The sequence below is a fragment of the Galeopterus variegatus genome, unplaced genomic scaffold (genome assembly GCF_000696425.1).
Source record: "Galeopterus variegatus unplaced genomic scaffold, G_variegatus-3.0.2 Scaffold11079, whole genome shotgun sequence".
NCBI lineage: Eukaryota > Metazoa > Chordata > Mammalia > Dermoptera > Cynocephalidae > Galeopterus > Galeopterus variegatus.
In genome coordinates, this window is record NW_007737190.1 from 21226 (window position 1) to 37770 (window position 16545).

The window sequence follows — 16545 nt, forward strand, 5'->3', positions numbered from 1 at the left end:
AAAACATATATATTTCCATTAACAAATGAATGGATAAACCAATTGTGACATATACATACAACAAGGTATTATTCAGTCATAAAATGAAAGATATTTTGATATATACTGCAACATGTATTGACCTTGAAATGTTATACTTAGTGAAATAAAGTAGACACAGAGAAACATGTTATATGATTCCACTTAAGTTAGATTTCTAGAATAAACAAACTCATTTTTGACTGGACTGGAGGGTGAGGGGACAAATGGAAATTGCTATTTAATGGGGACAGAGAGTTTTCAGCGGTGATGAAAAAGTTTTCATGTATATAGTGGTAGAACTTACACAACATTGTGAATGTATTTAATGCTACTAATTATAAAATTGTGAATCGTTAAAAGTTTAAATATTATTCTTTATATAGTACCACAATAAAAATAATGTTCAGTTTCAACAAATAAGTAGAAAATATGAAACTAAACTGAAGAGTGTAATCCACATGGGGGGGACAGGAAATAGAAAAGCCTATGAGAGAGAACAAATGTGAAACTTAACAGATAAATATTTGAAATTCATCATGAAAATATGTTTAGAGAACTAACCAAAACTAAATTTAAAGAAGTAATGGAAGGTATGAAGACCATGCCTCATGAAATAGATAATGTCAATATACGAGATAGAATCAAAGGCAAATTCTAGAGATGAAAAGACCAAACTAAAATGAAAAATATGTTAGAAAGCTCAACAGTAGATTAAAATTTGCTGAGAAAAGAATCAATAAACTTGAAGATAGATTGATAAATATTATGCAATCTAAAGTACAGAGAGTCAATAGAATAAAGGAAAAAGAACAAACACTCAGAGATGTGGGCCACCACTACTGAACCAACACATATATAATGGGAGTCCCAAAAGAAAAGAAAAGAGTGAAAGAATCAGAAAAGAATATTTCATGAAATAATGGCTAACAACTTGCCTATTTTCTGAAGAAAAAAAAGCATTACTTATATATCCAAGAATTTCAATGAACTGCAATTAGAATAAATGAACAGTTTCACATGCAGACACAAGAGAACCCTAGTATATTAACAGCAGACTTTTACTTGGAAACAATGTAGGTCAGAAGGGAATGGGGTGACGTATTACAAGTGCTGCCACAAAAAAAGAAAGAAAGAAAGAAAGAAGAAGTAAAGTGTCAAACAAGAAGTATTCCAGCAAAATTAACTTTCAGTAATAATGGCAAATACAAACAATGTGAGATAAGTAATATACGAAACAATTCAGTGCTACCAAAACTTCTAGCACAGAAGAGTTAATTTCATAGATGACTCTGTAACAGTAATTAGCAAATGGTAAATATCAACTTCAAATAGCACAAATATAATTTTACACTCAAAAAATTAATTTCATGAATCATGTAAATACATTTTCAGATTTAACATAAAACCAAAACAAACCAAAGGTGACTTTATGAGTAGGTCCCTAACAAGAAAATCTTTGAAATGTGTACTTTAGGTAGAAGGATATTTATGTGATTGAAATGCCAAATTTTCTTGAACTTTTAAGACCACAGCTGTATCTTCACTGTTAACTCCCTCATGCTGGCTACAGAATGAACGCAGCAGGGGCAGCGATTTAGATGGAGGAAGGGAAGCTCTGTCTTGAGGTTGGTAGTTCCACCTGTCAACTGGAGTGACCTAATTCAGCACAGTAACTCACCTAACTGAGGACACCTGGCTACTTCTGGACTGCTATGTCAGAGACAGAGAGTTTTGTCCTATTTAATCCACTGTATTTTGCAGTTTCTCCCTGTCAATTTCATTGTCCTCATTCTCCAACCATGGATTCCCTCTTAGCTTTTGGAATCATTGATTTTTTACCATTTTTTTGAGAGTGGAGCCTTTCAGGATATCAACATTCTGTAGGTTTTCTTGTTTTAAATATCCAGTGTATATAAGCACCTTGAGTAGGTTTTGAAAGCAGAAACTCAGAATATCCAGTGTATATAAGCACCGTGAGTAGGTTTTGAAAGCAGAAACTCAAGGAGGGCTAAGGATGACTGTGGCAATGCTGAACTCCTGCTCTTCCTACTTCCAATTTGTTTTCTCCCAGGGCATTCTGTGATACCACATAAGCTCAATCGTGCATTTGTCTGTATTTTTAAATAACATATCAAGAGTCTTATGTTTCATAATTTGAGGACTCAAAGTTTGCTAGATTTGCATGTAAATTTTTATATAGAACAGTTAATCCTAACAAATGACAAATCAAATATTTATTTGCACTTGGCAAGGATCCAATTATTTTGGAATAGAAAATTACCACAAACGTACTTTATATCAGTAACAAGAAGGAGGATTTAGTGTTGCTCAGTTTTAATCTTTCTATTATGTCCATCATACTGTGTTATGATATGTAACTGATGTGACCCATTATTTGATCAGATACAGCTTTTGAACACTGTTTTAAATGAGATCAATGAAAAAAACATACATTTTATATACATTTGTGAATATAAGATTCAGATTCATTTTCTGATAAAGATGTTATCACTTGAAAATAACACATTTCTGTATTGTTTCAAACATTTCTTATGACACTATAGTACCAAATTTGTGATCTCTAAAGTAGAACCTGGGTTAAATACCTTTAAAATATTTAGAATTTTATAGACAACTGAAAATTTCATATAATTCTGCATTTTTCCTGTTGTACATGTTGGAAATTTTGCATTATCCATCTTTCAGTTCTGCTGTCTATTTTCAAAGCCAACTTTTAGAATTGCACAAACTCCTGTTCCACTCAGTGAAAGGTAGTTCAGGGAAATCACAATCTCTTGGCATTAGAATCTTATATCTCCTCTGAATTTACAAAGTCTATTAAAATACTCAAAAATCAATCATTTTTACTAATTATACTCTGCCATTCTCTACCAGAAGATGGCTCATGGATAACAATTTTTGAATGTGATAATGGAAAGGGTAGTTTACTGTAAGCAGTAAAGAAGTAGGAAGTTGGAAAACAGAAAGTACCAATGTTTCAATATTACCAAGTATCATCTTGTGGAAAATATACCTCAAACTGGCAATTTCCAACATATATTCAACTTTTGTTGAATCATTTGCTTCATGTGTCTGGTTGTTATGCCTACTAAATTTTCTAGTCATATACAGGCAAGGCAGAGAGGATTAGGAAGAGCTTTCATTCAACTCTACTTTTCATCATAACGGGCTTTCACATGATACTGGGACCGGCTAAATTATCCCAACTGCTTATGCCATTGTAAGTCTGTTGCAGCTGATGAGGTCTTACCATGTAGTACCTGAGGTGTAGCTGAGGCTCTCATGGTCCAGACCCCTCAACTGCAAACTAATCCCATGAAATCTGCAACATCTTCCTCTTTCACAGACATAGATAATCTGCTGCACTGTTCCTCAAACAAAAAACACATGTGGGTTCCTTGGCCATGCCAGTTGGGAGGTTTGTGTTCCAGGCTGCGTCACTGTGGAAGGAAGTTGTATAGCTTGCTGGCAGTAATGAACTCCAAAATCCTCATCCTCAACCCTGCTGATCTTCAGTGTGAAGTCAGTCCCTACTCCGCTGCGACTGAAACTTTCTGGGTCCCCATAGGCCTGGTTGGAAACCCCATAGATCAGGAGCCTGACCTGGCTTCTGCAGGTATCAATTCAAATATGTCTTTCCATTACTATGTCAGAGGCTCTGACTGGCTCTGCAGGAGAGGGAGGCCTGCTCTCCAGGGATGATGGGCAGAGAGACTAGTCTGGGCCATCATCCCCCATTGGATCCTAAAATATGAAAGAGAAATGCAAGCTTCTGTGCAAACATTAAAAGTGATATTCATGATTTCCCTTTTGTATTTATTTCTGACCAATCCTTTTTTTTAAACATTGAATAATACCATAAAAATTAGACATACTAAAATAAGCCCAAAATTTCCAAGGCATAGGAGGATTTTTTTTCTTTTTCAAGATCTTCATGAGAGCACTAGTCATTATTTCCTTTAAGCAAATTCTAATTCTCACATAACACAATGTCAAATGTCCTTCTTTGGGGAACAAAGCATATGCCTTTAAAATATGTTCAGAACACATATGGGAAACAGTAGAGACCCAAGAGCTCACCCTCAAACCCCTTCTCCCACTCATCTCACTTCTGCCTTTACCATGGATCCAGAGCATCAGCAGCCCCAGGAGCTGAGCAGGGAACCTCATTTTGAGAAGACGAACTGAGGGGACCTGATAAGTTAATGCAAGGTTAGAGCTGAGCTTTTTTCTCAGACTAGCAGGAGAAGGTCCTCCCTAGGGGGACAGGACGCAAATCCCCTCATGGGTACAGCAGTGTGGAAAGAGCCAAATGGAGGGTAGACAGAGCCTAAGGGAGGGTGGGGACTTCACCTGTGAGCAAAGTGACATACAGTGTCTCTTGGAGGGGAACAAATATTGATTCAGTCAAACTTCCCTATAGTTAGGAAGAAGAATGCAACTCATAGTTTGAAGATTTTCAGGAACACAATGTGTTTGACCAGCCACTCTCAGACTGTGTGTCTAGGCTTAACCTTTGAGGGGTGAATGGTCACCCTACTTCACTCCCTTCCAGCTAATGTAGTGAAAAAAACAGCCTCCACCCAACAAGTACTGATTGTACAGAGTACCTATTGTAATTATGAATATGCCAACTATTCTGCTCTTATCATCATGTATTGTACACAAATTCTGATAGTCAATTCTTTACCACACAAGACTATTTAATCAATTATGTTTCAATAAAAAAATGAAAACAAAACAGGACAAATATTGATCTGCAGAGTGCCTCCAAATTAAAAAAAAAAGAGCCAGATCAAGAGTTGCCTGGTACCTGCGGCTCCCAGGATAATTTTTTAATAAACTGACTTCCAGGGACCTGGTGAGTTCAACTCCATAAGAGCGCTCTGTCAAAGGGCCTGACCAAGAGAAAGAAATGTATCTCTTGCACAGAGAGCTAAGAGCCCAGTTTAAGAAAGAAGAAAGGGGGAAGATTTTTTGCCTCAGGCAGGGAGAATAACATTTCCTGTGACCAGTGGTTTAATTTGGTATATATCCCATCTTAATGATGTTACATACATGAGATAAATCACAGAACATTGCTGAAAGAAAAACTTTCCAGGATAATTGTACAGAATAAAAAAAGGAAAAACCTTTGTGTTATGTTTTTCTGAGTGGTATTTAGAAAAGCCCTTCCCATACAGGGTTTTTCTTGTCATGTAGAACCATGTCTTGTCTGGGTCCCATTTTCTTATTTGCTGTCTGCAAGAACCGGAAATTCTCCCCTGGCCTGTGTATGGAACAGTCACACACACAAGTCCGTAGTTTAAAGTAAATTCCATGTATGAGAAGAGCAAGAACAGGAATTGTTGTTTCAATATCTCAGGGTAACCTGTACCTATTACCAGCATCTTCCTGGGCTTTCACTTAAAGAGGGTCACAGGTCAGGAATGTCAGTCTGCCACATCACTAGTGATTGAAATGCAAAAGCAGCCTAATTATTATTCACCTATCCTTGATACCCTTAATGCTGAATTGATTAGGTCCTGGAAAATGGTGCCAATTTCAAATCACTTCAAAAAAAAATAGTAACTGTACAAAAGAAAAAATTCTTGAGCAACCGATGGAATAGTTTGTTGTACTTTATAATGTTGAGTGATATCACCAAAGGCATATTTAATTCCCAAAGAACACAATCACACAAATACAGTTCTAAATATGATTCCACAAGAAAGCTTCATCTGAAGATCTTCAGGGAAATCTACCAAAATATGGTTTTTTTAATAAGTTTGGAGAAAATAATTGATTACAAATTATATTGACCTTTAAATGCACCCAATACTGGAGCACCAAATATATCAAGCAAACACTCTTAGACCTGAAGAAGGAGATAGGACGTAATACATGAACAGTGAGTGATCTAAACACCCCTCTCTCAGTATGGGACAGGACTTCCAGGCAACAAGTCAACAAAAAGACACAGGATTTAATCTACACCCTAGACCAACTGGACTTGGCAGATACGTACAGAACATTTCACCCAATAGATAAAGAATACACTTTCTTCTCATCAGCTCATGGAACATTCTCCAAGATAGACCACACATTAAGTCTCAAATCTAGTCTTGGAAAATTTTTAAAAATTGAAATTATGCCAACAATCTTTTCAGAACACAATGGACTAAAACTGGAGAGAAACAATAAGCAAAATGCTGGAAGCTATACAAATACACAAAAAATAAATAATAGGCTCCTTAGTGACTTATGGATCCAAGAAGAAATTAAACAGGAAATCAAAAAAATTCTAGAAACTAATGAAAATAAAGATACATCATATCAAAATCTCTGGGATACTGCAAAAGCAGTACTAAGAGGCAAATTTATTGCAGTTAGTGCTTATATCAAAAAAATGCAAAGACTTCAAGTAAACGACCTAACACTACACCTCAAAGAACTTGAAAAACAACAACAATCCAAACCTAAAGGCAGTACATGGAAAGAAATAATTAAGATCAGATCAGAACTAAGTGATATAGAGACCCAAAAAAACAATAGAAAAGATCAACAAAACTGAAAGTTTGTTTTTCAAGAAGAGAAACAAAATAGACACACTATTAGCTAGATTAACAAAATAAAGGAAGGAGAAGATCCAAATAATAAAAATCAGAAATGAAAAGGGAGACATTACAACTGATACCACAGATATATACATTTTTTTATCTATTTCTTTATAAAGTTCCTCCTTCAGATCCTAGATTTTTTTTTCATTTCATTACATCATCTATCTGATGTTTTTCTTATATCTCATTTAATTTCTTTAAGATTGTTGCTTGAAATTCCTTTATTTTATAGGTTTCCTATTGTTTGGGGTCTGTTACTGCAGAATTATTGTTTTCCTTTTGTGGTGTCATGTTTGTTTGTTTGTTTGTTTCGTATAACTTCGTATAATGTATGCTATACGAAGTTATTACGACCTATGGGTCCAAGAAGAAATTAAACAGGAAATCAAAAAACTTCTTGAAGCTAGTGAAAATAGAGACACATCATACCAAAACCTGTGGAATATTGCAAAAGCAGTACTAAGAGGAAAGTTTATTACAATAAATACTTACATCAAAAGAAAAGAAAGATTTCAAACAAACAATCTGACATTACCTGTCAAAGAACTGGAAAAATAAGAACAAATGCAATCCAAGAATTGCTAGTTGGAATGAAATAATTAAGATCAGAGCAGAACTAAATCAAACAGAGACCCCCAAAATGATATAAAGATTAATGAAATGAGAAGTTGGTTTTCTGAGAAGATAAACAAAATAGACAAACCATTAGCCAGGCTAACTAAAAAAAAAAATAAAGAGAAGATCCAAACAACAAAAATCAGAAATGAAAGGGAGACATTACAACTGATACCACATTAATATAAAGAATCATTAGAGACTATTATAAAGAACTGTATAACAAAAAATTTGAAAATCTGCAAGATATGGATAAGTTTTTACACACATAAACTAACAAGACTGAACTGAGAAGAGATTGAAAACCCAAACAGACCAATAACAAGCAAGGAGATTGAAGTGGTAATTAGCGATCTTCCAAGAAAAAAAAAATTCCAGGTCCGGATGGCTTATAGAAGAATTCTATCAATCATATAAAGAGGAATTAATACCTATTCTCCTCAAACTATTCCAAACAATTGAAACAGACACTATTCTCCCAAACTCATTCTATGAGGCCAATATAACTCTGATACCAAAACTAAAGACACAACAAAAAATAAAATTATAGGCCAATATCCTTGATGAAACTACATGTTAAAATTCTTGACAAAATATTAGTAATTAGAATACAGCAACATATTAAAAAAATTATACTCTATGATCAAGTGGGATTCATCCCAGGGATGCAAGGATGTTTTAACATATGAAAATCAATAAATGTGATAAATCACATCAACAAGCTCAAGGACAAAGACCATATGATTATCTCAATAGATGCTGAAAATGTATTTGACAAAATTCAACATTCCTTCATGATAAAGACTCTCAACAAATTAGGTATAGAAGGAAAATATCAACACAATAAAAGCCACTTGTAAGAAGCCCACCACCAGTATTATTCTGAATGGGGAAAAATTGAAGGCCTTCTCCTTAAGGACAGGACAAGACAAGGATGTCCACTCTCACCACTTCTGTTCAACATATACTGGAGGTACTAGCTAGAGCGATCAGGCAAGAGAAAGAAATAAAGGGAATCCAGACTGGAAAAGATGAAGTCAAATTTNAATACCAATGACATTCTTCACAGAAATGGAAAAAAACAACCCTATATTTCACATGGAAAAAACAACAGACCCCAAAGAGCCAAAGAAATCCTGAGCAAAAACAATAAACCTGGGGCATAACACCACCTGACTTCAAATTATACTACAAAGCTGTTGTAACCAAAACAGCATGGTACTGGTATAAAAATAGACATTCAGACCATTGGAGTAGAACAGAGAACTCGGAAATCACTCCTCAGGCTTATAGCCATCTGATATTAGACAAAGGCAATAAAAATCTACAATGGGGAAAAGATTGCCTCTTCAAAAAGTGGTGCTGGGTAAACTGGATATCCACATGCAGAAGAATGAAACTAGATATGCATCTCTCACCATACACTAAAGTCAACTCAAAATGGATGAAAGACTAGGTATAAGACCTGAAACTGTACAATTACTAAGGGAAAATATAGGTGAACATTTCAGCAATTAGGCCCGGGCGCAGGCTTTGTGAACATGAGCCTGAAAGCACAAGTAGCAAAAGAAAAAATAAACAAATGTGACTATATCAAACTAAAAAGTTTCTGCACAGCAAAAGAAACAATCAGCGTGAAAAGACAACCTACAGAATGGGAGAAAAATTTTGCTAACTATGCATCTGACAAGGGACTAATATCCAGGATATACATAGAACTCAAGCAATTATACAGTACAAAAAATAAATAACCCAATTAAAAAATGGGTAAAGGAACTGAATGAACATTTTTCAAAGGAAGACATACAAATGGCCAACAGATACATGAAAAAATGCTCAACATCACTGGGCTTCAGGGAAATGCAAATTAAAACCATATTGAGATACCACCTTACTCCAGTTCAACTGAGTATAAACAAAAAGTCGGTGAATAGCAAATGCTGGCGAGGGAGTCAAGTGATAGAAACACTACTGCACTGTTGGCAGGACTGTAAATTAGTGCAATCACTTTGGAAATCAATTTGGAGGTTTCTCAAACAACTACATATAGATCTTCCATATGATCCAGCAATCCCTCTTCTAGGCATATATCCAGAGGAATGGAAATCATCGTGTTGAAGGGATACCTACACTCCCATGTTTATTGCAGCTCTGTTTACCATAGCCGAAATATGGAACCAACCTAAATATTCATCAATAGATTACTGGATAAGGAAACTGTGGTATATATACACTATGGAATACTACTTTGCCATAAAAAAGAATGAAATACTCCCATTTGCAACAACATGGATGAACCTGGAGAAACTTATGTTGAGTGAAACAAGCAAAGCACAGAGGGATAAATACCGCATGTACTCACTCATATGTGGGAGCTAAGAGTGAAAGGAAGGAAGGAAAGAAAGACCACAGTAGTGCCATGATCCAATGGAGGGAAGGAACATTCCTTGGGCTACAAATTGGAGTTGAGGGGAGAGGGGAAAGGGGAGGGAGGTTAGGGAATAATTGGGAGGGGACAAAGTACAAAAGTAATTTCTGGTAATGGGTATGTCCCCAATATGAATCTGGCCCCCACATCAAGGGCAGGAGGGGGGACAATCAGCTCTGTATCTCATGAATATTTTCGATAAATAAATATTAAAAAATATATAAATAAAAAATAAAACTTTTTTTAAAAAAAGAGCTTAAAATTGAAGAGCTTAAAAGGAGTCCAAGAGGAAAAAAGTCAAATTCCCTTCAGAGGAGGAGAGTTAGAGTCACAAATGACATTTAATAGTAATTTTCAAATGGGAAATGGCAACTTCAAGTAGGCTGCTGCAAATACTTAAAAAATTATTTTGAAGAATCGTGTAAATATATTTTCAGATTAAAAATAGAAACAAAATGTTGGCTTTATCAGCAGATCTCTCAATGAAACATCTCTCAAATGTGTGCATCATTTGGAAGGACTTTTATCACTGATGGAAGCTCAAGTGTTCTTTGTTTTTAAGAAGAAATCAGGGTTCTCTTTCCTCTGTCCTACCTCATGCTGCTGAGGAATGCAGGTAGTGGGAGCAGTCATTTAGAAGTAGAAAGAGAAGCCATATGGTGAGGTTAGTAGTGCCACCTGCCAACCTGAATGACCTAATGGGGCAAAACACTTCCCATTGCCTACCTCTGGATGGTTCTGTCATAGATATAGAAACGTTGTCATATTTAACCAATTGTTTTTGAGGTTTCTTTGTAACAGTTAATTCTATTTTTCTCTACTTCTCCTGTATGCCCTGTCAGTATTCTAGCATCATTTATTTTTCAACATTTTGTTTTGCATGTTTAGCCCCTTGAAATATTAACATTATATAGGATTATTTTATATATCTGTCCACTTTCTGGTGTTGGCTGTATCACCTGTCTCACATCAAAAAAGAAATTCAAGGTCACTAGGTGCTGCCAATCACATGAGGTTGAATATAACTGTGGCATTAACTCCTGCCCACCCTACTTTCACTTTGTTTTCTCTCAGTGCATTTCATGATGACTTTTAAGTTCAGTAATGCTTTGATTACCACCTTTAAATAACTTATTAAGTTTCTTATGCTTCATACTGTGAGGGCTCAAGTCTGCTTGATTTCTATATAAATTTTGCTACACAATTTTAAAATCTAACAGAAATAACACGTTGGAATTTTATTTGCATTTGCCATGGATTCCATTACCATGGAATAGAAAAATCCTCTCAAATATACTTTATATCCTCAGTATAAGGCAGGACCTTGCTGTTCTCTTGATTTTAGCATTCTTTTTCTGTATGTCACACCGTGTTATGACATTTAAGTGTCATGAAGTAGTACTTTAAATGGAATCTAAAGAAGACATAAAAATGTTACGCTTATAACTAAAATATGAGATTCAAATGAATTTTCAGGTAATGATGATATCATGGGAAAATAATGCACTTTTGTACTGTTTGTAAACTTTTCTTGTGACAGTAAAATACCAAATTTCTCATCAGTAAAAATACTTGGGTAAAATATATTTAAAACTCTTAGAATTTGGTAGAGAAAGAAAAATCTCATATAATTATGCATTTTTCTCTGTGGTATGTGGAGTAAACTTTATGTTCTCCATCATTCAGTTTAAGCTGTTTATTTCTAAGCCCACTTTTGAAATTGGAGGAAATTTATTTTCTCTTGGCAAAAGTTAATTAAGACAAATTGAAGTCTTTTTGCGTTCCAAATCTTGTATCTCCTATAGATTTCTAAAGTCTCTTTGAATACTCAAATCAATCACCTCAATTCACTATTCTCAGCCACAGACATCCTATAGATAGTTTGTATAAAATGTTTTCTGGAACCTGTTAATGGGAAGGGTACTGTAGTGTAAGTGGTGAAAGAGAAGGAAAATATTGGGAAAGTGAGAAAAATAACAATTTCACAATATTACCAAGTATTATCTTGTGAAAAATACATCCCAAAGTGGTAAATTCCAACATGAATTCAACTTTTGTTGCCACTAATCTGTGTCAATTATCTGATCCCACATAGTCTTTCTTATCAGGTGCAACCAGGTCCTGTCAGGGTTCCAGCTTCTTGCCGCTTTGTGTGGGAACCTGAGTCTCTCCCAGGCCTGTATGTGCAGCAGCCACAGGCATGTGTCCTCAGTTCAAAGGAGATTCTGTCTGTGAGGAGAGCAAGAACTGGATCCACTGTTTTAATGTCTCACAGAGACCTGCACTTATGACTGACATTTTCCTTGGCTTTCATTTAAATATGGCCACTGTTCAGGAATGCCAGTCTACTACACAGCTAATCATCAACATAGAAAAACACCCGGATTATTCTTCACTTGTTAGTGGTACACTGTATGTTGAACTGAACAGTCCTGAGAACACTCCACAAGGTCACTGTCCTCAAAAAGAACCACAAAATTCCCAGAGCAATGGGAAGAATGGTTTGTACTACTATGCAGTCTTTGATAATTTAACCCAAAGTCATATGTAAATGACAAAGAACTCAAACAAATCTAATTCGAGGTACAATTCCAGAAGAAACTGACTCAAAATATCTTCTGAAAAATTCACCAAACTAAGATTTTTTAATAAGTTTGGAAGAGAGAATTGAATAAAAATGGTATTGTCCTTTAAATTTTGAAGTCCATGGCAACTACCTGGGTTCCTGATAACAAATTAAGAAAAGGCGATAGAATAAATATCTCATATCTTACTACTTTATATATTATTTTTGCTTTTTTTCTTTACATTTTACAAGTTTTCTCTAAAGTATAGTAACATTTATAAAGCAAATGTATTACACAAGGCCTAGTCTCCAAAGCCCTGTAGTTTCAGGTATAGCTTAACTTTTTAAAATTACATATAGAAATGTTAACCTTGCAAAAGACAGGAAACTTTCCTCAGGCTAAAGTTTCTGATATGTTTGAAGAATTGTAAAACAGCAAAGTTCCTGGCTCAATGACAGACAAGTTACTTGATTGTTATGTAAACATACTAAGGAAATTGCTGTAAGGAAAGAAAATGTTAGCTAAGAACAAGTTTTTGTTGGTGGATCAACTTAATCTTTTGCAAATTGCATTATGGAACGTCACTTTGTCATTTCACTGATGTTACCAGCTTCTATTGTTAAACTATACTTAGCCATAACTCCATTTATGTTCCTTTTCTGTAACTTCCTGGTCTGGAGAATAAATATAGGGAGAGAACCCCAGTTCATGGTTAATTTCCCAAGGAAGGAATGCCTCTCTCTTGAGGGTTCCAGGAAATTAACCCCTTCAGGGCCTCTCACTGCTCAGAAGAAATGGGCTTTGAGCAATCCTTTTTGTATCTCTGTCGCCCCATGTGGGGCAAAGCAACAGCCAACCATTTCAATTCTGCCTCATAATTTTGAAAACTTTCAGACTCTCAATTAACGACACTAGTGAGAGGAGTCAGAAACATCAGAAAATGGAAAAATAAAATAAAAATAAATACAAAAGAACAAACATATGAACTAAAAGAGAACACAATGGTAGATCTTACCACTGGCTTTAAAGGATTATTGTGAATGGGTATTAAATTAAGTACCAATCTAGTCACTATCCAATATGGAAATTTGAATTCTGGGAAAATGAGAAACAGTAAGAAATCTGTCATGTTTTCTTTTAAGACAAGTCAATTCTTGAAACTGTTATTTTTACAAAGTATTTTTTATGATGCTTGAATTTCAGAGAGTCTCTCTATTTCCTAGAAAATTAATGATGAATGTTTAAAAAGTCTGCCATTGTGGCTGGTTGTTTTATCTCAATCAGTTGCCCTTATGTGTCTAGAAAATGTAAAATCTTGTAAAAAATATTATTTGGTTAAAATAAAAAGTCATTTTAGTTTTCCTATACTATTTGCAAACAAAGAATAATATTTCTAATTCTAAACAGGATCTGTCTCTCCCATGTGTTAACACATTACTCCAAGACTTCACCAAGAGCAGCCAAAGCTGGTCAACTTCACACTGGATGTAGACAAGGGGATGGGAGAAGAACTTCCATGTGGAACAGGTGGGGAGCAGACCTCTGTGTGTCTCTAATCTTGACCACAGTCAACAGAATGGGAAAGGACTTAGATAGGTGGGTTTTATTCCAGTTGTGTCTCCTTTGCCTGATGCTATTTGGGGTTGATAAAATTGAAAGAATTCATATTGTCTGTATGACTTGGGATACAATCTTGGATATGGAATTGCTTGCATACCTTATGCTGGAGTCAGTGTTTGTGGGATGGAGAGAGTGATACAATAGAGGGGTGTGAGGAATCTGGGAACTGATCAAGGAAAAATAAATACAGTAGTACACACAACTTTTATTGGAGATGCTTTCACAAGTTTGCAGGGAGAAGTCCCTCACAGCAGGACTCTTTCCAGAGACTAAGGTGCCAGGTTGCTGCCCAGAGGGGGAGAAGGTACTGGGGAAGGACGTTATGTATCTACATGATGTCACATAGAACCCCAGTGGGTCAGACAGCTTCAAAGGGCAGTAGTATTTGCGATTTTCACAAGCTGGGGGTGTATCTATTGCTGGCTTATGTGGGTGAGATTTCCTGGACATGCAAGGCAAGAATTTTCTAAATGTCTAAAAAAATCTGCATCTTTGGGCTGTTTTGAAATAATTAAATGTGCAAAATTTGATTTTGGCACAGATCATTTGGAAATAAACCTGCTGTGCAGAAGTAAACATCACAGGGACTAGTACGCAGAAGACATCTTTGGCTAATTTTTGTAACACTATTGCACATTCTGTAGACTTTGTTCTTGTTTTATCTCAATCAGTTGCATTTATGTGTCTAGAAAATGTAAAATCTTGTGAAAAATATTATTTGGTTAAATTAAAAAGTCATTTTAGTTTTCCTATCCTATTTGTAGACAAAGAATAATATTTCTAATAATAAACAGGATCTGTCTCTCCCATGTGTTAACACATTACTCCAAGACTTCACCAAGAGCAGCCAAAGCTGGTCACTCCACACTGGACACAGACAAGGGGATATAAGAACTTCCATGTGGAATAGGTGGGGAGCAGACCTCTGTGCATCTCTAATCTTGACCATAGTCAACAGAATGGGAAAAGACTTAGATAGGTGGGTTTTATTCCAGTTGTCTCCTTTGCCTGATGCTGTTTGGGGCTGATAAAATTGAAAGAATGCATATTGTCTGTATGACTTGGGATACAATCTTGGATATGGAATTGCTTGCATACCTTATGCTGGGGTCAGTGTTTGTGGGATGGAGAGAGTGACACAATAGAGGGGTGTGAGGAATCTGGGAGCTGATCAAGGAAAAATAAATGCAGTAGTACACACAACTTTTATTGGAGATGCTTTCACAAGTTTGCAGGGAGGAGTCCCTCACAGCAGGACTCTTTCCAGAGGCTGAGGTACCAGGTTGCTACTCAGAGGGGGAGAAGGCACTGGAGAAGTTATTTATGTGTTTACATGAAGTCACACAGCAGCGCACTGGGTCAGACAGTTTCAAAGGGCAGTAGTATTGGGGATTTTCATAAGTTGGGGGTGTATCTATTGCTGGCTTATGTGGGTGAGATTTCCTAGACATGCAAGGCAAGCATTTTCTAAATGTCTAAAAAAATCTGCATCTTTGGGCTGTTTTGAAATAATTAAATGTGCAAAATTTGATTTTGGCACAGATCATTCAGAAATAAACCTGCTGTGCAGAAGTAAACAACACAGGGACTACTACGCAGAAGACCTATTTGGCTCATTTCTGTAACACTATTGCACATTCAGTAGACTTTGTTCTGTAAACTGTACTAGTCCAAATAGCCCAAACCTACAGTAATTTGGATGAGATCAGAGACACACAAAGGCCTATTTCCCGCCTGGACATGAACAGATGTAGATCAGAGACACACAAAACTAGTCCAAATAGCCCAAACCTACAGTAATTTGGATGAGATCAGAGACACAAAAAGGCCTATTTCCCGCCTGGACATGAACAGATGTTCTTTCAGATTAAAGGATAGAGCTATTCTTGGGAGAGAACTGAGATCAAACCACCTGCAAGGAGAGCTCTTCTAGTGGTAAGTTGGCTGCAGCAGATTCCTGAGCTCTGCAGCACCTGTGATTGAAGCCAGATGATTTTTCTAAATAACTACAGACTGTCATCCACTAGAGGATAAACTATAAACAAATATTCTGGTTAACAGGGCCCTTTTTGAGCAACTGCCAAACTTTTTCAAAGCAGCTGCACATTTTACTTTCCCAACAGCGATGGTTGAGGATTCCTGTAATAGACGGTGTTTTCCAGAGAAACAGAACCAACAAGATACATTTACAGCGAGAGATAGAAAGATACTTATTATGAGGGATTGGCTCACACAATTGCAGAAACTGAGAAGTTTCATAACATGCTCTCTGCAGCCTGGAGGCTCAGGAAAGACAGTGGTATAGTTCCAATCCAAGCCCAAAGGCCTGAGAACTAGGGCCAGTGGTGCAAGTCACAGTCCCTATCAGAAGGCCTGAGAACTGCAGGGCCAAGTTTGCAAGTCTCAGTGCAAGTCTGAATGTCTAAGAATCAGGTGTGATGATGCCTGAGGACTGTCTGAGGAGAGAATATACATGTCACAGGTCAAGAAAAGATAGTAAATTCATTCTTTCTTTATTTTTTTGCTATATTGGGACCCTCAAGGAATTGGATGATTCCTTCCCACACTGTTGAGGTCCACCTTCTTTACTCACCCTACCAATTCAAATGTTCATCTCTTCCAGAACATTCTCACAGACACACACTGAAATGTTTTACCAGCTTCTTCCAGAACA

General features: G+C 36.2%; 1 protein-coding gene across 1 annotated transcript in view; it reads right to left on the reverse strand.

Annotated features, from left to right (window-relative positions):
- Positions 1-16545, reverse strand: part of LOC103610395 — a 34741-nt gene that overhangs the window by 15948 nt on the left and 2248 nt on the right. The window contains exon 2 of the mRNA XM_008594572.1: positions 3446-3592. Within this exon, the coding sequence (XP_008592794.1) occupies positions 3446-3592 (147 nt within the window). The remainder of the gene's footprint in view (positions 1-3445; positions 3593-16545) is intronic.